This window comes from Rattus rattus, chromosome 2, assembly GCF_011064425.1.
Source record: "Rattus rattus isolate New Zealand chromosome 2, Rrattus_CSIRO_v1, whole genome shotgun sequence".
In the NCBI taxonomy this organism is placed as follows: domain Eukaryota; kingdom Metazoa; phylum Chordata; class Mammalia; order Rodentia; family Muridae; genus Rattus; species Rattus rattus.
Window position 1 is genome coordinate 144,072,875 of NC_046155.1, and position 24,367 is coordinate 144,097,241.

The window sequence follows — 24,367 nt, forward strand, 5'->3', positions numbered from 1 at the left end:
TCACAGAAAGACACATGGTATGCACTCATTGATAAGGGGTTATTGAGCCCCAAATGCTTGAATTACCCTAGATGCCCAGAACAAATGAAACTCAAGACGGATGATCAAAATGTGAATGCTTTCCACCCTCTTTAAAAGGGGAACAAGAATACCCTAGGCAGGGAATAGAGAGGCAAAGATTAAAACAGAGATTGAAGGAACACCCATTCAGAGCCTGCCCCACATGTGGCCCATACATATACAGCCACCCAATTAGACAAGATGGATGAAGCGAAGAAGTGCAGGCTGACAGGAGCTGGATGTAGATCACTCCTGAGAGACACAGCCAGATTACAGCAAATACAGAGGCGAATGCCAGCAGCAAACCACTGAACTGAGAATATGACCCCCGTTGAAGGAATCAGAAAAAGAACTGGAAGAGCTTGAAGGGGCTTGAGACCCCATATGTACAACAATACCAAGCAACCGGAGCTTCCAGGGACTAAGCCACTACCTAAATACTATGCATGGACTGGACCCTGACTCTGACCTCATAGGTAGCAATGAATATCCTAGTAAGAGCACCAGTGGAAGGGGGGAAGCCCTGTCCCAAGGAAGACTGAACCCCAGTGAACTAGACTGTTGGGGAGGGGGAAGAAAGGGGGGAGGGTTGGGAGGGGAACACCCATAAGGAAGGGGAGGAGGGGAGGGGGATGTTTGCCCAGAAACTGGGAAAGGGAATAACACTCGAAATGTATATAAGAAATACTCAAGTTAATAAAAAAAAAGACAAAAAAAAGAGAATGGAAAGAGGAAACTGTGTGGGACAGGAGATGCGGTTAAGTTTGCCAAGGAATTCAATTATGAGGGAGTTTAGGGTTTTTGGTAGAGGCCTGGGAGGCAAAAGAGAAATTAGTGTGCAATGGGACATCTCTGCAACAAGCTAGAGACCTAGAATAGGAGAGGTTTCTGGGAGGATGTGAGGATGACTCTATTTGAGTCTTCTTGCAGTGGGGGAGTAGAACTCAGAATGGCCATGTCCTGTAGCCAAGCAAGAATTCCAATGGAGGGAGTGTCATACAAACCCATCCAGTAAATCTTCAACCCAAAATTTCCCCTGCCTACAGGACATGAAATGTTAAAGTTAGAATGAAGTTTGATGGAATGCCCAACCAACAACTGACCAATTTGAGACCAACTCAGTGGGATGATGTCATTATATAGGTATAGGTATGTACAAAATAGAATAGGCCTGTTGTTGACTGAGAAAGAAGGCAGGAGAAAGGTTTGAGGGAGGAGCAAGAGAATGGAATGGAAACGAAGTGGGATGCTAGAGGAGACTGGAAGAGAAGCTGCTGAGACTACATGGAGGCTGATATTAAGATTCCACTCCGTATATTTACAGGTTCTAATGAATATTCTTGAGGGATGGATGTGTACAGGGCTTTGTATTTTTAGGTGGGAAATTATGTACTATCAATTAGATAGAAGGTTTTTGTGTTGTGTGTACTTTCTTGTTGTGATTGACATTGGGAGAATGTGTGCCAGCAGGAGCACTGTGCTACCTCAGAGTTGGGATATGTGTTTCTGGCAAGATATCTAGCAGATATTTGGGGCACTCCAGTGCCAGACCTAGTGGGGTTAAAAAGCATCTTTTTTTTTTTAAATATAATTTTACAACAATAGATGGCACATCAACGTGCTGGGCAAGAATTCCCTAGGAATACTAAGAGTTGAGAGAAAATTTTAATTTCTAAGATGAGGCCAGCACCATGTTGAGTCATGTGAAGTCTCAAGCACAGGAATATAAACAAAGAAACAGAAACAGCCTGGACTGGCAGGCTGTAGGTCCCCTGCTTTGTGATAAGTAGTTATAGCTCAGAGAGTTAGAGATAGAAGCTGCTTTATATATAAAGTCTTCAGGATAATCATATTCCTTTTAACATGGACTCCATGGGAATTTTTGGTTGAAATCCTAGTTATACAAGCTACTTCTTAATGACAGGTATTATTAAAATGTGATTTAAGGTTCTTTTTAAGAAGAGAGTACAATGCGTAGCTGAATCACATGGAGATTTTTACCCACAGTTCCCAACTTTGATAGGGAGAATTAGTCACTGACACCAAGTAGAAAATTGTGATATTTACAATTTAGTAGGGTTAAATAAAAATCTGTGGCTCAGGGAACAGTGCTTGACAGATTGATATATTTTGGGCTAAAATCCTGGTTTGATAAGTTGCTTATTGATATTGGAATTAGTAGAAAGTGTTTAGTTTGTTTCATAAATTACCATGCCAAAGGACATATGATGTGTTGCTGCCTGCTAATGAGGGCTTGTGATTATTTTTTATATTTACCTCAACATGAAGCTCAAATTCTCTCCTGTGGGCACCACGGGAATTTTGGCTGAACTTCCTGATATGACAGGTTACAAAAGCCCATCAGGCTCATTGTTTAACTCTATTGTTTATCTTACTTCCTTTTTTAAAAGGTATCTATCTAATTGGTTAATCTTCATAATGGTTGTGACTTTGAGTTTTATGATATTATTACCCTTGCAACCTCCAGTTGTACAAGACACAAGCTTTTCTCATTACAGATTAAAGAGCACAATATTCTGGGGAAAAGGTTTTGTTTTTGTGTTCTTAAAAAATCTGATTAGGCTTTGGAAACCTCAAAGAGTCATACAGATCAGATTTGAGAGAGGAAGACTGTGAGAAAAACTAGATTCAAGAAAATCAAACAAAAAGATATCTCAATTCTAAACATTTGTCTTGATAGTTGTATTTTGCAGAGTTTACCTTCTTGGATTCCTGGTCTCTAGGACATTCAGCTGGTCCAGTCAGGACACATCTGGCATTTGATTCATTCTTCCTACCCCATACCCTCAAGGATCTCTCAATGCCCATGTACAGCTTGAAGAAGTTATATAAGAGTCATTGCCCCAATTGCCTGGATTTCAGGGGGGCTGAAAGTGATTATTCTAAGGTTGTTTTTATGAGGAATTTAGGAATTATTATAATTCAACAGAATAGAATTAGCTAGATTGAGATGTACAGTCATAATTTCATTAGGTAACTAATCTTAAATAATATCTTTGCTTTGATATAGAATTTATGTGTTAAAAAAGTTTAAAAGTACAAGGTTTAAAGCCAGTCCTTGTATTAATGTCATTACAAACTTCTGAGTTGATTACATATGTGAGTTAAGGGCCAAATAGCAAAACCATGGCTCTAAGTTTGTTAGAATATTTTCAAGATAATAGTTAGCAGACAACTGTCCAGATGACCTTATGTAGATAGACAGTTTTCAAAAACATCAAAAATCCACAGAATATGAGATTTAAAGAATTATTTATCTTTTCTTGAGACATATTTGCTCTTAGCAGTTCCCCTTTGGCAGACTTAAAAAAGTAATTGAGCACCTCTATCTCTAGGTGATGCTATACTTTGTGGGTAGGCAGCCACTGGACAGAAACTACCTGTTTCACCTCCAGACTAATACTGCCCAAAAGAGACACCTTATTTGGAATATTTAACTGATAGTTTTGCCAAGCCTGCATTATCAGCCCTTTAAGATCTACATTTCAAGTGTCTGTCAGTTGATTTGGGCCAGATGGCTGAAGACTTGTGCCCACATGTTACTAACAGAGGACTGTGCTAATTGAGATTTGTCTCTACAACCAATCAGTTCTGGAAGCAATGTTAGGCTCGCTATGTGTACAGATATTTGGTCATTCTCATATTTCTGACAGGATTGAAGACTGGTTACAGTCTCATAGCCTATCAGGCTGTTTAACTCTAAAAATATATATTTTATTATATTGTTATCAGATAGTATACAAGCTAGCCAGCATATAACGTAGAATTTAAGCCTTTCTTTAGCTCTAATGGATAAGTAAATGTTCTGTTTAACTGATAAAGTATTGGACTGGGAGTTAGATATATATTTATGCTTTTAGTTACAAAACCTTAATAGTTGTACTCAGCTTATATATGAGATAATTTTTTTTAAATTAGACAAAATGAGTGAGTTGTAGGATGATGTCATCACCAAGGTGTAGGCAGGTACAGGATAGAATGAGGCCTGTCATTGAATGAGGAGACTGTAATGGAAAGGGGTGAAGACTGGGGAGACTGGAAGAGAAGCTATAGAGAGAACATGGAGGCTGATGTTAAGATTCCATGCTGTGTATTTGTAGGTTTTTATGAATATTTTTAAGGCAGTGTACAGGCATTTGCATGTATAGGTGGGTAAATATATCTTATTAATTGGATCAGAGGTTTTTGTGTTGTGTGTTCTTTCTTGTGGAGAATTGAGTTTGGGAGAGTGTGTGGTGGCAGAGACACTGGGCTGCAATGGGATGTGTATTTCTTGCAAGGTATCTAGTAGATATCTTCGGGCCCTGCAGTGGTGGACTAGTGGGGGAAAAAGACAGCCATTTTTATAATTTTGCAACACCACTACCAGAAGACAGATAGCAAACCCTTGACACTATTTAATGATACTCTGCTATTCTTGCAAATAAGAGTTTACCATATCTGCTATCTTTGAGATTTAATCCATCATTTGATTAAAACAGACAAAAAACACATCCAAACATTAGACAGAGCTCAGGTAGTCTTAAGAAAGAATTTTGGATAGAATTGAAGGAGCTGCTGCGGTCAAGATCAATAGAAGAAGGCCTACAGAGGCAAATAACCTGGGCCTATATTGGCTTGCAAAGACTAAACTGTCAACCAAAGAGTATGCACTTATTGGACCTAGGCTGCCGACAAGTATGTAGCTGTTATGAATCTTAGTTTTCATGTGAGTCTCATGAAGACCAATTGAAACAGGAGCTGTCTCTGACTTGGACTGTCTTCCCTGCCTTTGGATCCCTTTCCCATAGTTAGGCTGATTTCTCTGAACTCAGGAGGAGAGGATGCACTGAGTCCTGATGGGATTGGATGTACCATGGTGCGTTTGTCCCTGGGTGGGGAGATAGGTGGTCCCCCTTCATTGAGGAGAAGAGACGAAGAAACAGAGGGAGGAAGTTATCAGTATGGGATGGAGAGAAGAGGCAATGGCTGTAACCAGCATGTAAAGTGAATAAATAAATGAAAAAAAAGAGTAAAAGAAAAAATGGGAATATATATATATTTCTTCAGCAAAATTTAAGATGATATTTGAGCAAAGTATGATAAACACTTAAATACTGAGATATACTTCTTTAATTTCCATAGCATCACACTGAGAATCTTTTGTCATGTCTGTTCTCAGTAAATAAAACCCCTCATAAATTACTTATGAATGAAAATAAAATATTATAAAGTTGGAATTCTAGAAAGTAAATTGGAATTTGCTGATAATATACTACAAAATAGTAATAAAAGTAGCAAATATTTGATTACTCAAGACTTCGTGATTCTAGGCCAAAACTGGAGAGATATTGGTACTGTTTAGGTAGAGGACCTGAGGTCAGTTTCTAGGACCCAAAGCAGGAAGTTTACAGCTTCATGATACTGCAGGCCCCTAGTACCAGTGCAATCTTCTGGCCTCTGAAGGCACTACAAACTGAAAGGATCACCCACCAATACCACTACCTACACCACTACCACCATCACCACCTCTGTTGATACTACTTGTATTAGTAAAACTATCTTTTAAAAAATCACTTTCACAATTCCACAATAGTATTTATTCAATGAAAACATTCAGCTTTCAGATATAGAATAACTGAAACATAAACATCAGTGTTCATAAAATATTTAAAAGTTTTGAAAATTTATTCCCATGGGAACATCCCTGGAGGGAAACCAGCCATTTTTTTCTGGAACACTTTATCAAAGGCTTCAGCTTGGGCTACTGTGAAGTGATTCTTCCAGTCCTCAATTGTGCCTGAGAAATTGGAAGCACACATAAAGGTGGGTTAATAATGGACTTACACTGCTCTAGCTCCTCCCATCACATGCTCTTACTATCTGTTTCATAAAGACCACACAGTTAATAAAGCAAACTACCATTTTCTGTAGAAACCTACTTAATCCCTGAAATCATATATACAGATTGCTCCCTCTGTGGAAATTATATCCTACCTTTTCCTCACCTAACCTACATGCTACACAATCTAACAGCAGCAACACTGACTTGATCTTTTTATTTATCCAGATTATTCCTACTTTCCATCATATCTGTTTCTATCAAATTAGCCAACTCAAGAGTGTTTATCATCTCAATTGTCAAAACAGACTTCACCTGTGCTATCTACATTCTAGTGTTTACTTATAGATGTTCTTCACAGCATGCAAGTAACTTTCAAATAATATCTTTAAAAGATTACATTTGTGTGTGTGGGTTCACATGAGAGCTTCATATATAGTTATGAGCAGGATTTCAGCTGTTTTGTTTTTCCCACAAGATAAAGGTTACCCAGACACTCTCAGTTGATAACATTGCAGGATTGCTGTTTCACTCAGCCATGTTGTTTTGTGATTCATGAAGCTCTGTATAATTTCAGCCCCAAACCTTTGTAGCACTGTCACTTCTGACCACACATTGATTTTCACCACTCCATAACAGAAGGTCTTTAGATTTAGCCTTAGAGATTGGTCAACTGCTCATGCTGTGATGTGTCTTCCTGCACTCCAGAGGCATAATATCTTTCATATAATTACATCTTGGTCTTTATTAATAATGTGGTAAGTTTCTCATACCATCTTTCTTCTATTTACAACCCAGCAGCCCCCATCCTGCTTTATTTCCTAGCTATGGGATGTGTTCCATCCATTTCTGCTTTAAATATACGCACAGAATACGCATCTAATATATTTGAAAAAGATGTGTTTCTTAAATTACTAAATGGTTCATTTTACAAAGAGTGCCAGACATATAGGACATTCTCAGGGTTGAATTTTTCAATGAATTTATGAATGTATGAGAAAATGTGTGTGAAATGTGTTAGGCAGTGCTCAAACTTTACTGATGAGGAAAAATTAGTCTTTGAGATGTTACCAAGTATGATAGTGATGGATGTGGAAGGGAATCCAAATGATTGACAATAGAAGTCATGCTTTTCTTTATCACATTACTTTCTTTCTGTATTATCACACAATTTAATTTTAATTCCCCTGTGGGCTGTATTAAAGAAAAGATAAAGAATTAATAAAGTATAAATCACTAACACAGCATATTAAAATAATATACCATTAGCTGATACGAATACAAAATATCTTCTGATTAGATGAGTGCCTATCAGTATCCATTGCTACTCTCAGGTTTTTATGTTCTTCATTATTAGACCATGTTTTCTTCTTCTTTTCCACAGCATGTCTGGATTCTGACAAGCCAAACCAGATAGATGCTGAACTATAAGTATCTCAACAAATTCAATTTGGCTTCCCAATAGAATAAAACAGTCTATCTGAGTAAACCTTATCTTTGGAGGTCCATACATGCGGTTCTAAGTCTACCTATGGGAAAATCCTTTGCACCTTACAGATGTACATTTCTTTTCATTCATTTTTTTTTTTCTAAAAATCTCCCTAAACTTGTATGTCCCAGATGGCAGGATAAGCCAGATGGCAGGATAAACCAAACATATGGTAGCTTAATTCTTGTTGAAAAGGAACTTCCTCATAGTTCTGGAGGATACACTTTTTCTGACCATTTTAGGCTTTCCTTTTTGGCCTGCTCATGGCAGGCTTCTTCCTCACTCCATAGGTCATCTTCCCTTTGTGTCTCTGATTAATGTCTTCTGAAGTTACCAGAAAAATGATTAATGGCCCGAGTAATTTGTAGAGCAAACATACACTGTGAAGTAATGATGGTTGGGACTTTTGAGGTTTGTCAGAAGATACTTCCTACACATGTCCCAATTGTTGCATTGCCTTTACAAAAGGGGTTGAATGATGGCTAACATATCTCTAGTCTGCATTTCCTGAAGTATATAATTGTGGACTTACAATGACTAAAATTGCATGTGGAAAATTATTGCTTGGAGGTTAAAACCAGACTCATCTCATCAACTTGAATGATTGAGTCTACTGGGTGAAGCTGATAAAGTAGCTCTCCAGAGGCAATAAAAGGTATTTTACTTGTGTCCCAAGAAGAAGAATGAAAGGATATGGGAAAATTGGTCTAGTGAATTCTTTCAAGCTATGGTAAGTCTAACAATTAATACAGCATTTTAATGATTTAGATTTAGGGAATTATGTCATCTAGTGGTAAATAATGAAATTGGGTTTAGATTTAATATTTGATTTGCTCATACTTGGATGATTCAAAAGTGCCACAAATATGACATAGGAATTGTGAAGACAAATATTATATTTATTTACTTTTTCCTTTCAAAATTGTTTTTAGTCATATCCATTTCATTTTGCTCTATAATAAGGTAGTGAAGCAGGTTGGTAATGAATTTGGTATCCCCGATTAGCGACCCTGTTTCCAGAGGCCCATGGCTTACTAGCTGTGCATCACACTAGTAAAAGAAAGATAATTCCCAAAACAATATTTGTTTTCAAATGCAAAAAAATGACACATATAAGAACTACAATAATTAAAAGACAAAAGATTTATGAAGTCTGATCAAATATTTTGACATAACTATATTATGATTAATGGTTTTATGCCTGCATCCATGTATGTATGCATGCATGCATGTATGCATGTATGTATGTGTGTATGTATGTATATATGTATGTATTGCTCCTATAATCTATCCTACATGACAAATTGTATATACATTTGGAAGAGATTAAATCCATGTGCAGTCTCATCCTAGGAGAAACTTCCTGTAAAAGCAGAAATAATAATTGTCCTCATGGAATTTTGTCTTAAATTCTAATCCATCTGTCTCTGTTTAAGCTTATGCTTGTCAGTTTTCTTATCCCTTTGATATTAGCAGAGCTTCTTGATAGCTTAGGTATTTAATAACATAATTTTATGTTCATTTACTGTTTTGCCTCTGCCAAATTCTGATTCATTATAGAACATCTAAGAAGAGACTACTTCTTGTAGGTGAGACCTTCGGTTCTAGTGCAGAGAAATATGTTTCCACTGAATCTGGAGTTCAGGAATATGAGGTCATATGGCAACAGTAGTGTATTCTTACAGAGGCCATGTAGAGAAAATGTAGATACCCATTTTCTTGTAGTGAGTGGTGACATATCATGCTTAATTTTGAGTCAAAATTTCCTACTATTGAGCTACTAAGAGTATCAGATTAAATATAATCTGGTAAGTACTTGATTTCATTTTATCTATGAAAACTCTTGATATCCTTATATTACTAGTATCCAAATCCCACTCTGCAGCAGAGGAGGACTGAAGGTAAAGTCTCATGCATTTAAATTAGGGATAAAAAGTTAAATCCATAACTCTTTACTTCCTTTGCTTATACCAATGTTCATATTCATTGCTAAATATTTGATGACTGACACCCTTTTCCTTCTACTCTGAGTTTCATCTCACCTGTCACTACATAATCAGGTCTGGGTAACTTTCAAGGTTTGATGCATTCTGGCAAAGTCAAACTTACCTGCACCACTATGAACTGACCCACACAATAGAGAGGTCCCAGCATAGAGAGGTGGTGACAGAGACATAGAGAGAATTTAAATTCCCTTTCCAGGAAAGACAATTCAAAAAAGAAAAAGTGTCATGAGCCCAAAGAATTCAAACATAGGTTCACAAATGCTGTCAGATTCTTTTTATTGGATATTTTCTTTATTTACATTTCAAATGTAATCCCCATTCCCAGTTTTCACTCCAGAAACCCCCTATTGCATTGCTCCCTCCCCCTGCCTCTTTGAGGCTGCCTCTTCCTCCTCTAACCCAATCCTGTCTCCCATCATTGACCTAAAATAGGGCTTTGAGCCTTTACAGTACCATGGGCCTCGCCTACCATTGATGTTCAACAAGGCCATCCTCTTGTAGATACGCGACTGATGTCATGGGTCATTCCCTATATACTCTTTGGTGGTTTAGTACCTGGCAGCTCTGGGGGTTCTGTATGGTTGATACTGTACTTCTTCCTATGAAATGGCAAACCCATTCCACTCATTCAATACTTTCTCTAACTCTTTCATTGAGCACCCTCTTCTCAGTCTAATGGTTGTCTGTGAGAATCTGCCTCTGTATTTGTCAAACTCTGGCAGAGGCTATCAAGAGACAGCTATATCTGCCTCCAGTAAGCAAAGACTTCTTGGCATTTGCAATAATGTCTAGGTTTGATGACTGTAAATTGGATGGATCCTCTGATGGGGCAGTCTCATGATGGATTTTCCTTCAGTTCCTGCTCCACAATTTGACTTCATATTTTCTTCTGTTGAGTATTATGTTCCCCTTTCTATGAAGGACTGGATAAGACATACTTAGGTCTTCCTTCTTCTTTAGCTTCATATGGTCTGTGAATTGTATCTTGGTTATTCTGATATTTTGCCTTATATCGACTAATTGGTGGGTGTGCAACATATGTGTTTTTTGTGATTGGGTTACCTCACTCAGAAAGATATTTTCTAGTTCCATCCATTTGCTTAAGAATTTCATGAATTCATTGTTTTTAATAAGCTGCGTAGTACTCCATTATATAAGTGTATCACATTTTCTGTATCCATTATTCTGTTCAAGGACATCCTGGTTCTTTCTAGCTTCTGGATATTATAAATAACTTTGCTATAAACATAATGGAGAATGTGTTCTTGTTATATATTGGAACATCTTTTGGGTAGAAGCCGAGGAGTGGTTTAGCTGGGTCTTCATGTAGTACTATGTCCAATTTATGTGGAAACACTAGATTGATTTCCAGAGTGTTTGTACCAGCTTGCACTCCCACCAACAATGGTGGAATGATTCTCTTTCTCATCATACTCACTAGCATGTACTGTCACCTGAGATTTTGACCTTAGCCATCCAGACTGGTGTGAGCTAGAGTCTCAGGGTTGTTTTGATTTGCATTTCCCTGATGACAAAGGATATTTTAGATTTCTTTAGGTGCTTCATGGCCATCCCATATTCTTCAGTTAAGAATTCTTAGTCTAGCTCCATCACTCCATTTTTAATAGAGTTATTTGATTCTCTGGAGTCTAACTTGTAGAGTTATTTGCATATAGTGGATATCAGCCCTCTATCGGATGTAAGATTGGTACAGATCTTTTAACAATTTATTGGTTACCTCTCTGTCCTATTGACAGTGTTCTTTTCCTTGCAGAAAATTGGGGATTTTATGAGATCCCATTTGTTGATTCTTGATCTTAGAGCATAGGCTATTGGTGTAATGTTCAGGAAAAGGTTCCCCGTGCCTAAGTGTTTGAGGGTTTTCCTCACATTCTTTTTAATTAGTTCCACTGTATCTGATTTTATGTGGTGTCCATTATCCACTTGTAATTGAGCTTTGTACAAGAAGAAAAGAATGGAATGATTTGCATTCTTCTATATGCTGACATCCAGTGAAACTAGCATCATTTGTTGAAAAGTCTGTCTTTTTTCTACTTGTGTGTTTTAGCACGTTTGTCAAAGATAAAGTGACAATAGTTATGTGGGTTCATTTCTGCATCTTCAAGTATGTTCCATGATCTACCTTCTTCTCTTTGTACTAATAAAATTCAGTTTTTAATCATGATTGCTCTGTTGTAAAGGTTGAGGTCATGGATGGTGATTACCCCAGAAGTTCTTTTATTGTTGAAAATATTTTTCCTATACTGTTTTTTTTATTCTGAATCAATTTGAAAGTTGATTTTTTTTTAACTCTTTGAAGAATTGAGTTGGATTTTTCATGAGGAGTACATTGAATGTGTAGATACTTTCATCAAGGTAGCCATTTTTAGTATATTAGTTTTGCCAATCCATGAGCATGCAGACCTTTCCATCTTCTGAGATATTCAATTTCCTTTTTTCACAGACTTGAAGTTCTTGTCATACAGATTTTCACTTGCCTGGTTAGAGTCATATCAAGATATTTTATATTGCTTGTGACTATTGAATAGTGTGTCATTTTCCTAATTTCTTTCTCTGCCTGTTTTTCCTTTCAGTAGAGGGAGGGTACCTCTTTGTTTGAATTAATTTTATATCCAGCCACTTTGTTGAAGTTGTTTATCATGTTTTGGAATTCTCTGGTGGTATTATTGCTGTCACTTAAATATACCATCATACCATCTGCAAATAGTCATATTTTAATTTCTTCCTTTCCAATTTGTATTCCTTTGAACTCATTTTGTTGTCTAATTACTCTAGCTAGACATGGAATACTATATTTAAAATGTAGGGATAGATTATGCAGCCTTGTCTAGTCCCTGAACTTAGTGATATTGATTCAAGTTTCTCTCCATTTATTTTTGTGAAGGGGCTGGTGAGATGGTTCAGGTGTTATGAGCACTGACTACTCTTCTTGAGTGGTGAGTTTAATTTCCAGTCACCACATAATGGCTCACAACCATCTATAATGACATTTCATACCATCTTCTGGCAACACACAGAGCACTCTCACACAGGGAACAATGCCATAAAGTTTTAACCCTAGAGAATTTTCTTAGTCCTTTTGTCTACTCTGCCCTCCTCTAGGGAAGCAATATTGAACTATTCAACATCTTTTCCAGGCGTTAATGTGATTTTTATGTTTCTGTGGTTATCATCTTACATATATTTAATCTACTCCTGCATTTTTAATATTTTTAGTTCAGGATTATGATACAGGGACCTTTACAATACCTAATACAAACATGACAACTTTCCCTTTTTTTTCCACAAAAGTTAATGAATATTACTATCTTCAATCCAAAGATCATCTCCCACAATAAATCAACTATTCACAGTGTGTGATGCCCCATCTTCTCCATAAAAATATTCACCTGGAATATTTGTGAGAAGCTTTCAGTGGTGATCAGTGACTTTCTTTCTTTTTTCTTTTTCTTTCTTTTTTTTTTTTTTCGGAGCTGGGGACCGAACCCAGGGCCTTGCGCTTGCTTGGCAAGCGCTCTACCCCTGGGCTAAATCCCCAACCCGATCAGTGACTTTCTTTACATTTCCAACACTTTCTTAGAAATTCATTGGCACAATAAGCCCTTAATGTTTTCTGACATATTTTGAAGATAGACAATCTCTTTACCTTTTCTCATGAGAGTAAAACCAGTAAGAATCAGTTCCTTCTCCATGAGACTATAATTGGACATGTTATTTTCTTTCATGAATTGGAAGGAACTGTACTTGAGGACCGAATTCAGCTCATTTGGCTCTAATTTTTTCCCCAGGAAGTCACATATCTTCTTTATGGTTCCCATTGTATCCTGAAATTAGAAGAAGCAGAAATGCAGGTGATAAACAGAGATGACTGAGATAACAGATGCAAAGAAGAAATCTGTAAATGGGGCATGGGAAAATGGATGTGAAGAAAGAGCATCAATAAATGAGAGAGCATGAATGGGGTGTAGGCTAGAAAACGCAAAGGAATAAAGTCAGGTAAGCCATACACAACATTTATATATTGAGAAAAGAAAAAGGATGGGGTTACTTTTTAAGGAGGAGAAAAATTAGAGATAGGTTCTCATAGAACCAAGGTTAAACTTAAAGTTGCTTCATAGAGGACAATGACATTGATTTCAGAAACTTGCACCTCCATCTCCATAGTACCATTGTAAAATGTTTGTGCTGATAAATTCACTAAGTATACTGAGATTTTTTTTAAGACAGGTCCTCAATATGAAGTTTTGTCTTGTGCAGTGGAAGTTGCTATGGAGACCAGTAAACCTCAAGCTCACAGAGATGAGTGATCCATCTATCTGGCTTTTTCCTTTCAAGTACTGCCATTGAAAGTACTACAACTGAACTTAACCTGCTGTGGGATATTTAAGGAACCTTAATAAAATACTGTTAGACAATGATCAAGGCAAATTTAGGGATGTGTACAAAGACCTAGACATAATTTAATGTTTACCATTTAATACCTTTGGCTTAGGCTAAGTGGAAACAATACAGTTTTAAAACAGTCTCACAAAATGTTGTCAATATTAATTACTTGAGGTAATTCTGAGAGATTTTGTTTTGAGTAAGCTTCTCAAGTTGCAGCTCAGGTGGGCATCAAATTTAACATTTTTCTGTCTCAGATCCCCAATTTTTGCAATAATATCTGTGTACTACTGCAATTGGTTTATCTGCAGGAGATAGGTATTACAAATAAAAATCTTTGAACAACAAAAAATGTTCTTTGAATGGGACCACAAATATTTCTTTGTTTAAACTTGTTTTTACATATTTATCAGAGTTCCACTTAATATTTCATAGAAAACACAACAATCATGAGAATAACTGTAAAGAATATTAAATGGTCAGAAAGGAGGCTAATGGGAATGTGCACTAGTGTGCAGCAGACAGCTTGGGAGTGATCCTTCCTAAGGAAAATTTAATTTCATGATGATTAAGTAAATGGGAAAAAGACTGTAATGAAAGTTTTTTTTTTACATGTAATCTTTCTGATTCCAGAGAGAGAATGAAAAGAGGTCAAATTATTTTGTGATGATTTCATGTTTTGTTTGTTGTATGGTTGCACTTTAATTTTTATCAATAATTATTTTTCTCAATTCTTTCAGTGAAGCAGGTGGGCTGACAGCAGACCTTCCCCTTTCCCTCTGCTTTACTAGATCTCATGCCCAAGTCTCATCCTTAGTTCTGCAGAAAAAAACAAGTAAACCACTTTGGCTAGAGAAACAGGTAGCCTCTCAAAAGAAAAATCTTCATTTTTCCCAACATGTCTCAAGTTCAATGACCCAGACACCTAATTAACTCTGCAGCAAAACACAATACTTTGGTGGGAGAATTGTTTGCCTCAGCCCCCAACTCCAGAACGCACTCCTAAGGAAGCTATACCCCATCATGACAAGGGAAGCAATTAGGTTACAACTTCATATCTTCATTTCCCACATTCTTCAAATCCAATCAGTGAGTCTCATCCTCACCTCTTTATTGAACCTCCTTCTGTGGCCTCTCCTCATTCTCTGACCCAATTTCCAGGAGATTGACTAAAGTTCCTTGTGGAATACCTTGCTTTCCTCCCTCTTGTGTGGCTCTTCTATAGAGTCCAGTCTATATTCATTCCTAACTCTCAGATCCCACGACTCATAATCACATCCTATCTGGGACTGAAATTTAGTTTCTACAAGATATATAAATCTACCCCATTCTCTTAATAAACAGAGTGAAACAGAAGCCAGGAAACAAAACTCCCACCCAATAAAATCCAGACCAGCTATCAGCACCTAGACTGATTGTCTTCCTAATTTAAGATGCCTATCTTAGTCACGGTTTCTATTCCTACACAAAATCATGAACAAGATGTAAATTGGGAAGGAAACGGTTTATTCAGCTTTTACTTCATCACCAAAGGAAGTCAGGAGTGGAACTCCAGCAGGTCAGGAAGGAGGAGCTGATGCAGAAGCCATGGAGGGATGTTACTTAGAGGATTGCTTCCCCTGGCTTGCTCAGCTGACTTTCTTATAGAAACCAAGACTACCAGCCCAGGGATGGTTCCACCCACAAGCATCCACTTTCATTGATCACTAATTGACGTATGTCTTACAGCTGGATCACATGGAAGCTAGATTATGTCAAGTTGACAGAAAAAACCACCCAGTATAATTCCAGTTCCTAAATTCCTAAATTCCAATGAAAAAAACAATCAATAACAATCAGGAAAATATATATACACCAGAGGCCAGCAATCATAACACAGCATGTCTGGAGTATTTCACCATAGCTGAGGCACACAGAAAAATCCTTAAAACAAATTGTAAGTATGATAGTGTTCTTTGTAAGGGAAATTAATTTCTCCCTTAAAGAAATCTATGAAACCAAAAAGAAACATGAGAAAATGAATTGAACTGATTTCCCCCTGAGTTGAAATAGAATCAGCGCATGAAACTCAAATTGAGGAAATCACAAAAAGGAAATTTCTGGAACTCAGGTATCTCAGGGATAAGATTCCCCAAAAAGTACAATACACAGTATAGAGAACTTTAAGTATTGAACACATTTTATAAGAAAGGAATATATTGAAGAGAAAATTAAAGAAAAAATAAGTACATTAAATTAAATATTAATATCAAGTTTAATGATATAAATATTACAATATTAGAATCCTGGCACAGACAAAAATCACCAACAGAATACAAGAGACAGAAGAGATAATCTCATAAGCAGAAGATTCCATAGAAATCATCAACACAACTGTCAAAGATAATGTAAAATAGAAAAAGCTACTGGCCCAAAACATACAGGAAATCCAGGAAACAATGAGAAGATCAAACCTAAGGACAGTAGATATAGAAGAGAGTAATTGGACTAGAAAAGAAACTCTTCACATCACATAATAGTCAAAACACCAAATGCACAAAACAAAAAAAGAATATTAAGGGAAAAAGGTCAAGGCAGGCCTATCAGAATTACACCAGACTTCTCGCCAGAGACTATGAAAGCCAGAAGATCCTGGACATATGTCATACACACCCTAAGAGAACACAAATGGCATCGCAGGTTACTGTATCCAGCAAAGCTCTCAATTAACATAGATGGAGAAACGAAGATATTCCATGAGAAAACCAAATTTACACAATAACTATCCATAAATCCAGCCATACAAAGGATAATAAATTGTAAAACCCAACACAAGGAGGCAAGCTATACCCTAGAAAAAGCAAGAAACTAATCGTTTTGCAACAAAACAAAGAGAAGACAAGTACACAAACACAATGTCACATCCAAATATGAATATAACAGGAAGCAATAATCACTATTCTTTAATATCTCTCAACATCAATTCCCCAATAAAAAAATACAGATTAATAAACAGGATACGCAATGAGGACCCAGCATTTTGCTGCCTTCAAGAAACATACCTCAAACACAAATTCAGATACTACCTCAGAGTAAAAGGCTGGAAAACAACTTTCCAAGCAAATGGTCTAAAGAAGAAAGCTGGAGAAGCCATTCTAATATCAAATAAAATCAATTTTCAACTAAAAGTCATCAAAACAGATAAGGAGGGACACTTCATATTCATCAAAGGAAAAATCCACCAAGATGAATTCTCAATCCTAAATACCTATGCTCCAAATAAAAGGGCAACTACATCCATAAAAGAAACATTGCTAAAGTTCAAAGCACACATTGCACCTCACACAATAATAGTAGGAGATTTCATACCACACTCTTATCAATGGACAGATTATGGAAACAGAAATTAAACAGAGACATAGACAGACTAAGAGAAGTCAGGAACCAAATGGACTTAACAGATATTTACACAATATTCTATCCTAAAACAAAGATATACCTTTTTCTCACCACTTCAAGGTACTTTCTCCAAAACTGACCATATAATCGGTCATACAAGAGGCCTCAACAGATACAAAAAGATAGAAATGATCCCACGCGACCAATCAGACAACCACCAACTAAAGCTGGTCTTCAATAACAATAAGGAATGAATGCGCACATTAACATGGAAGTTGAACAATACTCTACTCAATGATAACATGGTCAAGGAAGAAATAAAGAAGGAAATTAAAAACTTCTTAGAATTTAATGAAAATGATGGTACAATATATCAAAACATATGGGACACAATGAAAACTGTGCTAAGAGGAAAATTCATAGCTCTGAGTGCCCGCAGAAAGATACAGGAGAGACGATATATCAGCAGCTTGACAGCACACCTAAAAGCTCTAGAACAAAAAGAAGCAAATACACCCAGGAGGAGTACAAGGCAGGAAATAATCAAACTCAGAGCTGAAATCAACCAAGTAGAAACAAAAAGGACCATACAAAGAATCAACAGAACCAACAACTGTTTTTTTTTTTTTTGAGAAAATCAATAAGATAGATAAACCCTTAGCCAGCCTAACTAGAGGACACATAGAGTGTGTCCAAATTAACAAAAGTGGAAATGAAAAGGGAAACAGAACATCAGAATCAGAGGAAATTAAAAAAACATCAGATCCTACTACCAAAGCCTATATTCAACAAAACTTGAAAATCTGGAGGAAATGGACAATTTCCTAGACAGATACCAAGTTCTGAAGTTAAATCAGGAGCAGATAATTGAAACAACCCCGCAACTCCCAAAGAAATAGAAGCAATCATTAAAAGTCGCTCAACCAAAAAGAGCCAAGGTCTGGATGGATTCAGTGTAGAATTCTATCAGATCTTCATAGAAGACCTCATACCAATACTATCCAAACTTTTCCAGAAAATTTAAACAGATGGAGCACTACCGAATTCCTTCTATCAAGCCACAATTACTCTTATACATAAACCTCACAAAGACCCAATAAAGAAATAGAACTTCAGACCAATTTCCATTATGAATAACTATGCAAAAATACTCAATAAAATTCTTGCAAACCTAATCCAAGAGCACATCAAAACAATCATCCACCATGATCAAGTAGGCTTCATCCCAGAGATGCAGTGTTGGTTTAATGTATGGAAAACCATAAACGTAATCCACTATATAAACAAATGGAAAGATAAAAGTCACATGATGCTGAGAAAGCATTTGACAAAATTCAACACCCCTTCATGATAAAAGTCCTGGAAAGAATAGGAATTCAAGGCCCATACCTAAACATAGTAAAAGCCATATACAGCAAACGAATTGCTAACATTAAACTAAATGGAGAGAAACTTGAAGCAATCCCACTAAAATCAGGGACTAGACAAGGCTGCCCACTCTCTCCCTACTTATTCAATATAGTTCTTGAAGTTCTAGCCAGAGCAATCAGACAACAAAAGGAGGTCAAGGGGATACAGATCGGAAAAGAAGAAGTCAAAATATCACTATTTGCAGATGATATGATAGTATATTTAAGTGATCCCAAAAGGTCCACCAGAGAACTAGTAAACCTGATAAACACCTTCAGCAAACTGGCTGGGTACAAAATTAACTCAAATAAAGACTTCCTCTACACAAAAGAGAAACAATCCGAGAAAGAAATTAGGGAAACGACACCCTTCATAATAGTACCAAATAATATAAAATACCTCGGTGTGACTGTAAACAAGCAAAGAGCTGTATGATAAGAACTTCAAGCTTCTGAAGAAGAAACTGAAGCACTGAGAAGATGCAAAGATCTCCCATGCTTATGGATTGGCAGGATTAATATAGTAAAAATGTCCATTTCACCAAAAACAATCAACAGATTCAATGCAATCCCCATCATAATACCAATCCAATCCTTCAGAGAGTTAGACAGAACAATTTGCAAATTTATCTGGAATAACAAAAAACCTAGGATAGCTGAAATTATCCTCAACAATAAAAGGACTTCCGGGGGAATCACTATCCCTGTACTCAAGCAATATAACAGAGCAATAGTGATAAAAAAACTTTATGCTATTGGTAGAGAGTCAGGCAGATAGACCAGTGGAATACAATTGAAGACGCAGAAATGAACCCACACACATATGGTCACATGATTTTTGACAAAGGAGCCAAAACCATCCAATGGAAAAAAAGATAGCATTTTCAAAAATGGTGCTGGTTCAACTGGTAGTCAGCATGCAGAACAATGCAGATCAATCCATTCTTATCATCCTGTACAAAGCTTAAGTCTGAGTGGATCAAGCACCTCCACATCAAAGTAGATACACTCAAACTAACAGAAGTAATGTAGGCAAGAGTCTCAAACACATGGTCACTTGAAAAAATTTCCTGAACAAAGCACCAATGGCTTATGCTCTAAGATCAGGAATCGAGAAATGGGACCTCATAAAATTATAAATCTTCTGTAAGGCAAAGGACACTGTTGTTAGGACAAAATGGCAAACAACAGATTGGGTAAACATCTTAACCAATCCTACACCTGAGAGAGAACTCATATCCAAAATGTACAAAGAACTCACGAAGTTAGATTGCAGGAAAGAAATAACCCTATTAAAATTGCGGTTCACAGCTAAACAAAGAATTCACAGCTGAGGAATGCTGTATGGCTGAGAAGCCCCTAAAGAAATGTTCAACATCTTTAGTCATGAGGGAAAGACAAATCAAAAAAACCCTGAGAATTCACCCCACACCAGTCAGAATGGCTAAAATCAGAAACTCTGGAAACAGCAGATGCTGGAAATGATGTGGAGAAAGAGGAACACTCTTGCATTGGTGGGATTGCAGACTGGTACAACCATCTGGAAATCAGTCTGGAGGTTCCTCAGATAATTGGACATTGCACTACCTGAGGACCTAGTTATACCTCTCTTGGGCATATATCCAAAAATGCTTCAACAAATAACAAAGGCACATGCTCCACTATGTTCATAGTAGCCTTATTTATTATAGCCAGAAACTGGAAAGAACCCAGATGCCCTTCAACAGAGAAATGGATACAGAAAATGTGGTACATCTACACAATGGAATACTACTCAGCTATCAAAAACAATGACTTTATGAAATTCATAGGCAAATGGATGAAACTGGAAAATATCATCCTGAGTGAGGTAACCCAATCACAGAAAAACAGACATGGTATGCACTCATTGATAAGTAGATATTAGCCCAAATGCTCGAAATACCCTAAATGCACAGAACATACGAAACCCAAGAAGGATGACCAAAATACGAATGCTTCACTCCTTCTTTTCAAGGGGAACAAGAATTCCCTTGGGAGGGAATAGGGAGGCAAAGTTTAGAACAGAGGTTGAAGGAATGCCCATTCAGAGTCTTCCTCACATGTGGCCCATACATATACAACCACCAATCTAGATAAGACAGATGAAGCAAAGTAGGTCAGGCTGACAGGAATAGGATGTAGATCTCTCCTGAGAGAACAGCCAGAATACAGCAAATACATAGGCGAATGCCAGGAGAAAACCGCTGAACTGAGAATGGGACCCCCGTTGACAGAATCAGAGAAAGAACTGAAAGAGCTTGAAGGGGCTTGAGACCCCATATGAACAACAATGCCAACCAACCAGAGCTTTCAACTAAGCTACTACCCAGAGACTATACTTGGACTGACCCTAGTCTCCAACTACATAGGTAGCAATGAATAGACTAGTAAGGGCACCAGTGGAATGGGTCGCCCTTGGTCCTTCCAAGACTGAACCCCCAGTGAATGGAATTGTTGTGTGGAGGACAGTAATGGTAGGAGGATGAGGACAGGAACGTCCATAAAGAAAGGGAGGGGGAGGAGTTAGGGGTATGTTTGCCTGGATAGTGGGAAAGGTAATAACAATTGAAATGTAAATAAGAAATACCCAATATAATAAAGATGGAGAAAAAAAAGAAGGGGAGTTGGAGGGATTAGGGGGCTGATGACCTGGAAACTGGGAAAAGGAATAACACTTGAAATGTAAATAAGAAATATCCAATTTAATAAAAATGAAAAAAAGAGAAAAAATATTAAAATATTTTACTCCTGGCACATAATATCTACAAAATCTGTGTCAGTACTTTGAAAAGACTAGATCTATGAGTAATAGCCATAGAAGAAGAAAAGGAAGCCCAGTTTAAAGACACAGCAAGTATTTTCAATATAAATATAAATCAAATAGAAAAAATACTAACCTGAAGAAAGAGATGCCTATCAACATTCATGAAGCATGCAGAACACCAAGTAGCTTGGACCAGGAAAAAAGTTCTCTGAGCCAATAATAATCAAAGCATTAAATGTACAGAAGAAATTATTAAGTCATGTTCAAGAATTAAAATGGAGGAATCAAGTGGGAAAGGAGAAGGGAGAGGGGGTTGTGAAAAGGAGTACAGGTAGAGACAGGTAAAATTAATAGACATTTGAGATGTAGAATTGGAACCTAAGAGAATGAAAACTTCCTAAAATCTATGCGTATAAGAAAGTGTTCAAAGTGAAATTGGCACATAATGGCCATCTCTTGTTCCAAATGAAGAGAATGAAATAATGAAAAAGTCCAGTACTAGGATTTGGTTACATCTAATTGAGCTGTTGTCTAAATGGACCCCATGAGATTCTCCCTCAAAAAACCCAGACTGTTGACAAGAATAGAAGTTTCTCTCAACACACTGACAGCAACCCCCAATTGATAAAGATAACACCTCTACAAATTAATGAATGTGAAGCTGGTCGCTAAAGAGAACATCCAGCCTTACATCCTAGTGTCTTTAGCTCAGAAATTCACTTTGCATGCTCACAAAGAGAAATATAAACACTAATCTGGACACAAATACTTCTATCGATTGTGCTGTACTAATTTTAAGATGAGTTAGGTCATTGGTGGCTCAAAACTTATGGGAATATAAAACCAATAAATGATTTGACTTAAGTCCCATTCCATGAGATGGAGCTTGTATGATAAACTGCATGGGTGTCCAAGAATCTGAGACTAGATTGCCCAGGGCCATATTGTAAAACAAAATAATGCTCTTAAAAAGAAAAAAATAGTAGTAAAATGACTCCTGGTGATATTCTGCTATGTGCATTTAACAGTGATTTGCATATGCATCATCAGAGAAACTTCTTGCAGCAACTGGGGTCAAATATAGAAACGTACAGCAATAAATAATAGAGATTGAGACAACCTAAATGGATATCTCTATCAAATTCCTCCTTCCAGAGATCAGGGAACCCTGCAACAGAAAAGGCTGATAGACTGCTAAAGCAAGAGAAAATTGAGAGCACCAAGTGATATGAACTCTCAGAGAGTGAAGCAGCATGGGCAGAGTTGGGCGGGTTTGTCCCACATACTCTCTGTCTATAACATGGTCTCCAGTTTTGTGTTTTCATGAGAGTCTTGAATGAGTGAATGAGTGGATCTCTGATCCTAGTGCTTTTAATCAGAGTCTCTTCATTTTGTTGTTTTGACTGGTCTAATTTCTGTATGATAGTTTTTCTTTTATCACACATCATTTTACTTGCAGTTGCATATTACTGTTATAAATTAATGTAAAAAGTGCAGGAACTTGGTGGTTGAAAATGAGGTTGAGGCAATAGAGGCATGCTGCATGCTGGCTTTTTTACCATAATATATACAGCCTGTTTTCTTAACCCAAGATTGACAGCTCTCATGATGGGTGGGCCCTTCTCCTTTACTTAATGATTACAGAAATGCCTTGCAGGATTGCCTACAGCTGGATCTTATGTAGATATTTTCATAATTAAAGTTCCCACTTCTCATATTGTCCTAGCCTGTGACACATTTACAAAGAGTTGTTCAGCACATTAATTTACACTGCATTCTTTTATATTTTCTTTTCTTGATTTGGTAGGCTTGTTGTTGTATTAGAATTTTCGTGGAAAAACTTTAAAGATGGGTGTATAAGGAGTCATAGATCATTTGGAAAGCCTCTGGGAAAGGGTGAATATGATCAAATACATTCACATTTAAAAGTTGTTTCAATTAATAAAAGATAATTTTGAAAAAGTCAAGAGAAACAAAAGAATCACAATTCTCAGTAGCCTTTTTCATTACTAAGGTCAAGTTCTTAACTGTGTGGTGATTGTAAAATGGATGCTCACCTTCTTCATGTCCTCATAGTACAGTACCAAGAAGTTGTCACATTCCCTCATGGACAGCCAGCCTCGGATGTGCTCAAACCACGATCCATATGCAACTGTGTTCAGCGAGAAGTAAAATATCAGTTATGAAGCCTTAACACAGGATCTGCTTGACTTTCTTCACTTTTCTGAAAGCAGCAGCAAAAGACTTTCCTAAGAAAATCTAACTAGTCTGTATTTATAGCAGTAAACATGATGTTTGAGGCAAATACACATATAGAGAACGAAAAAACCAAGTTTTATACCTATATCATTAACAAAATTATCACAACACAGATAAATCATTAATAACATGAGGAGATATCCTACTGCCAAGTTGCAAGGACAGGAGTATGTGTTTGGAAAAATCTATCACATCAATACAGGAATTGAGAGGAAAACTTTTATGTTATATGGTGTTGGGAAGAAAGACTTCCATCAAAACAGTATCATAATGTATGAATCAAGGCTATATGACATCAATAATAATCACACTAACAAAATGAGTGAGGGGAGTAAGGCACGTGTGTGTGTGTGTGTGTGTGTGTGTGTGTGTGAGAGAGAGAGAGAGAGAGAGAGAGAGACAGAGACAGAGAGACAGAGACAGAGAGAAAGAGAGACAGAGAGACAGAGACAGAGATACCCCACACACACACACACACACACACAGAGAGAGAGAGAGAGAGAGAGAGAGAGAGAGAGAGAGAGAGAGAGAGAGAGAGAATTTGTATCAGGTTTTAGAATAAACTTAGCATATGTGTTTGAGGCAGATCTATTGATTATGAGAAATATATGAGGCATTGCCCAGTTTGGAAGGCAAGAGGCAAAAGAATTTAAACTGAGTCATTCTATTCAGCATACCTATGTCTGCAACTTTTTTGTGGACTACCTTTTCCATGTCTTTTGAATATTCAGCCCC

At 37.0% G+C, this 24,367-nt stretch overlaps 1 protein-coding gene across 1 annotated transcript in view; it reads right to left on the bottom strand.

Annotated features, from left to right (window-relative positions):
* Positions 1-5,635: 5,635 nt before the first annotated feature.
* The window catches only part of LOC116894312 (alcohol sulfotransferase), a 54,463-nt gene continuing 35,731 nt past the window's right edge, over positions 5,636-24,367 (bottom strand). Inside the window, exons 4-6 of the mRNA XM_032896008.1 lie at positions 23,431-23,525; positions 13,065-13,242; positions 5,636-5,860 (exon numbers count right to left, since the gene is read on the bottom strand). Of these exons, the coding sequence (XP_032751899.1) occupies positions 5,748-5,860; positions 13,065-13,242; positions 23,431-23,525 (386 nt within the window). The 3' untranslated portion in view covers positions 5,636-5,747. The remainder of the gene's footprint in view (positions 5,861-13,064; positions 13,243-23,430; positions 23,526-24,367) is intronic.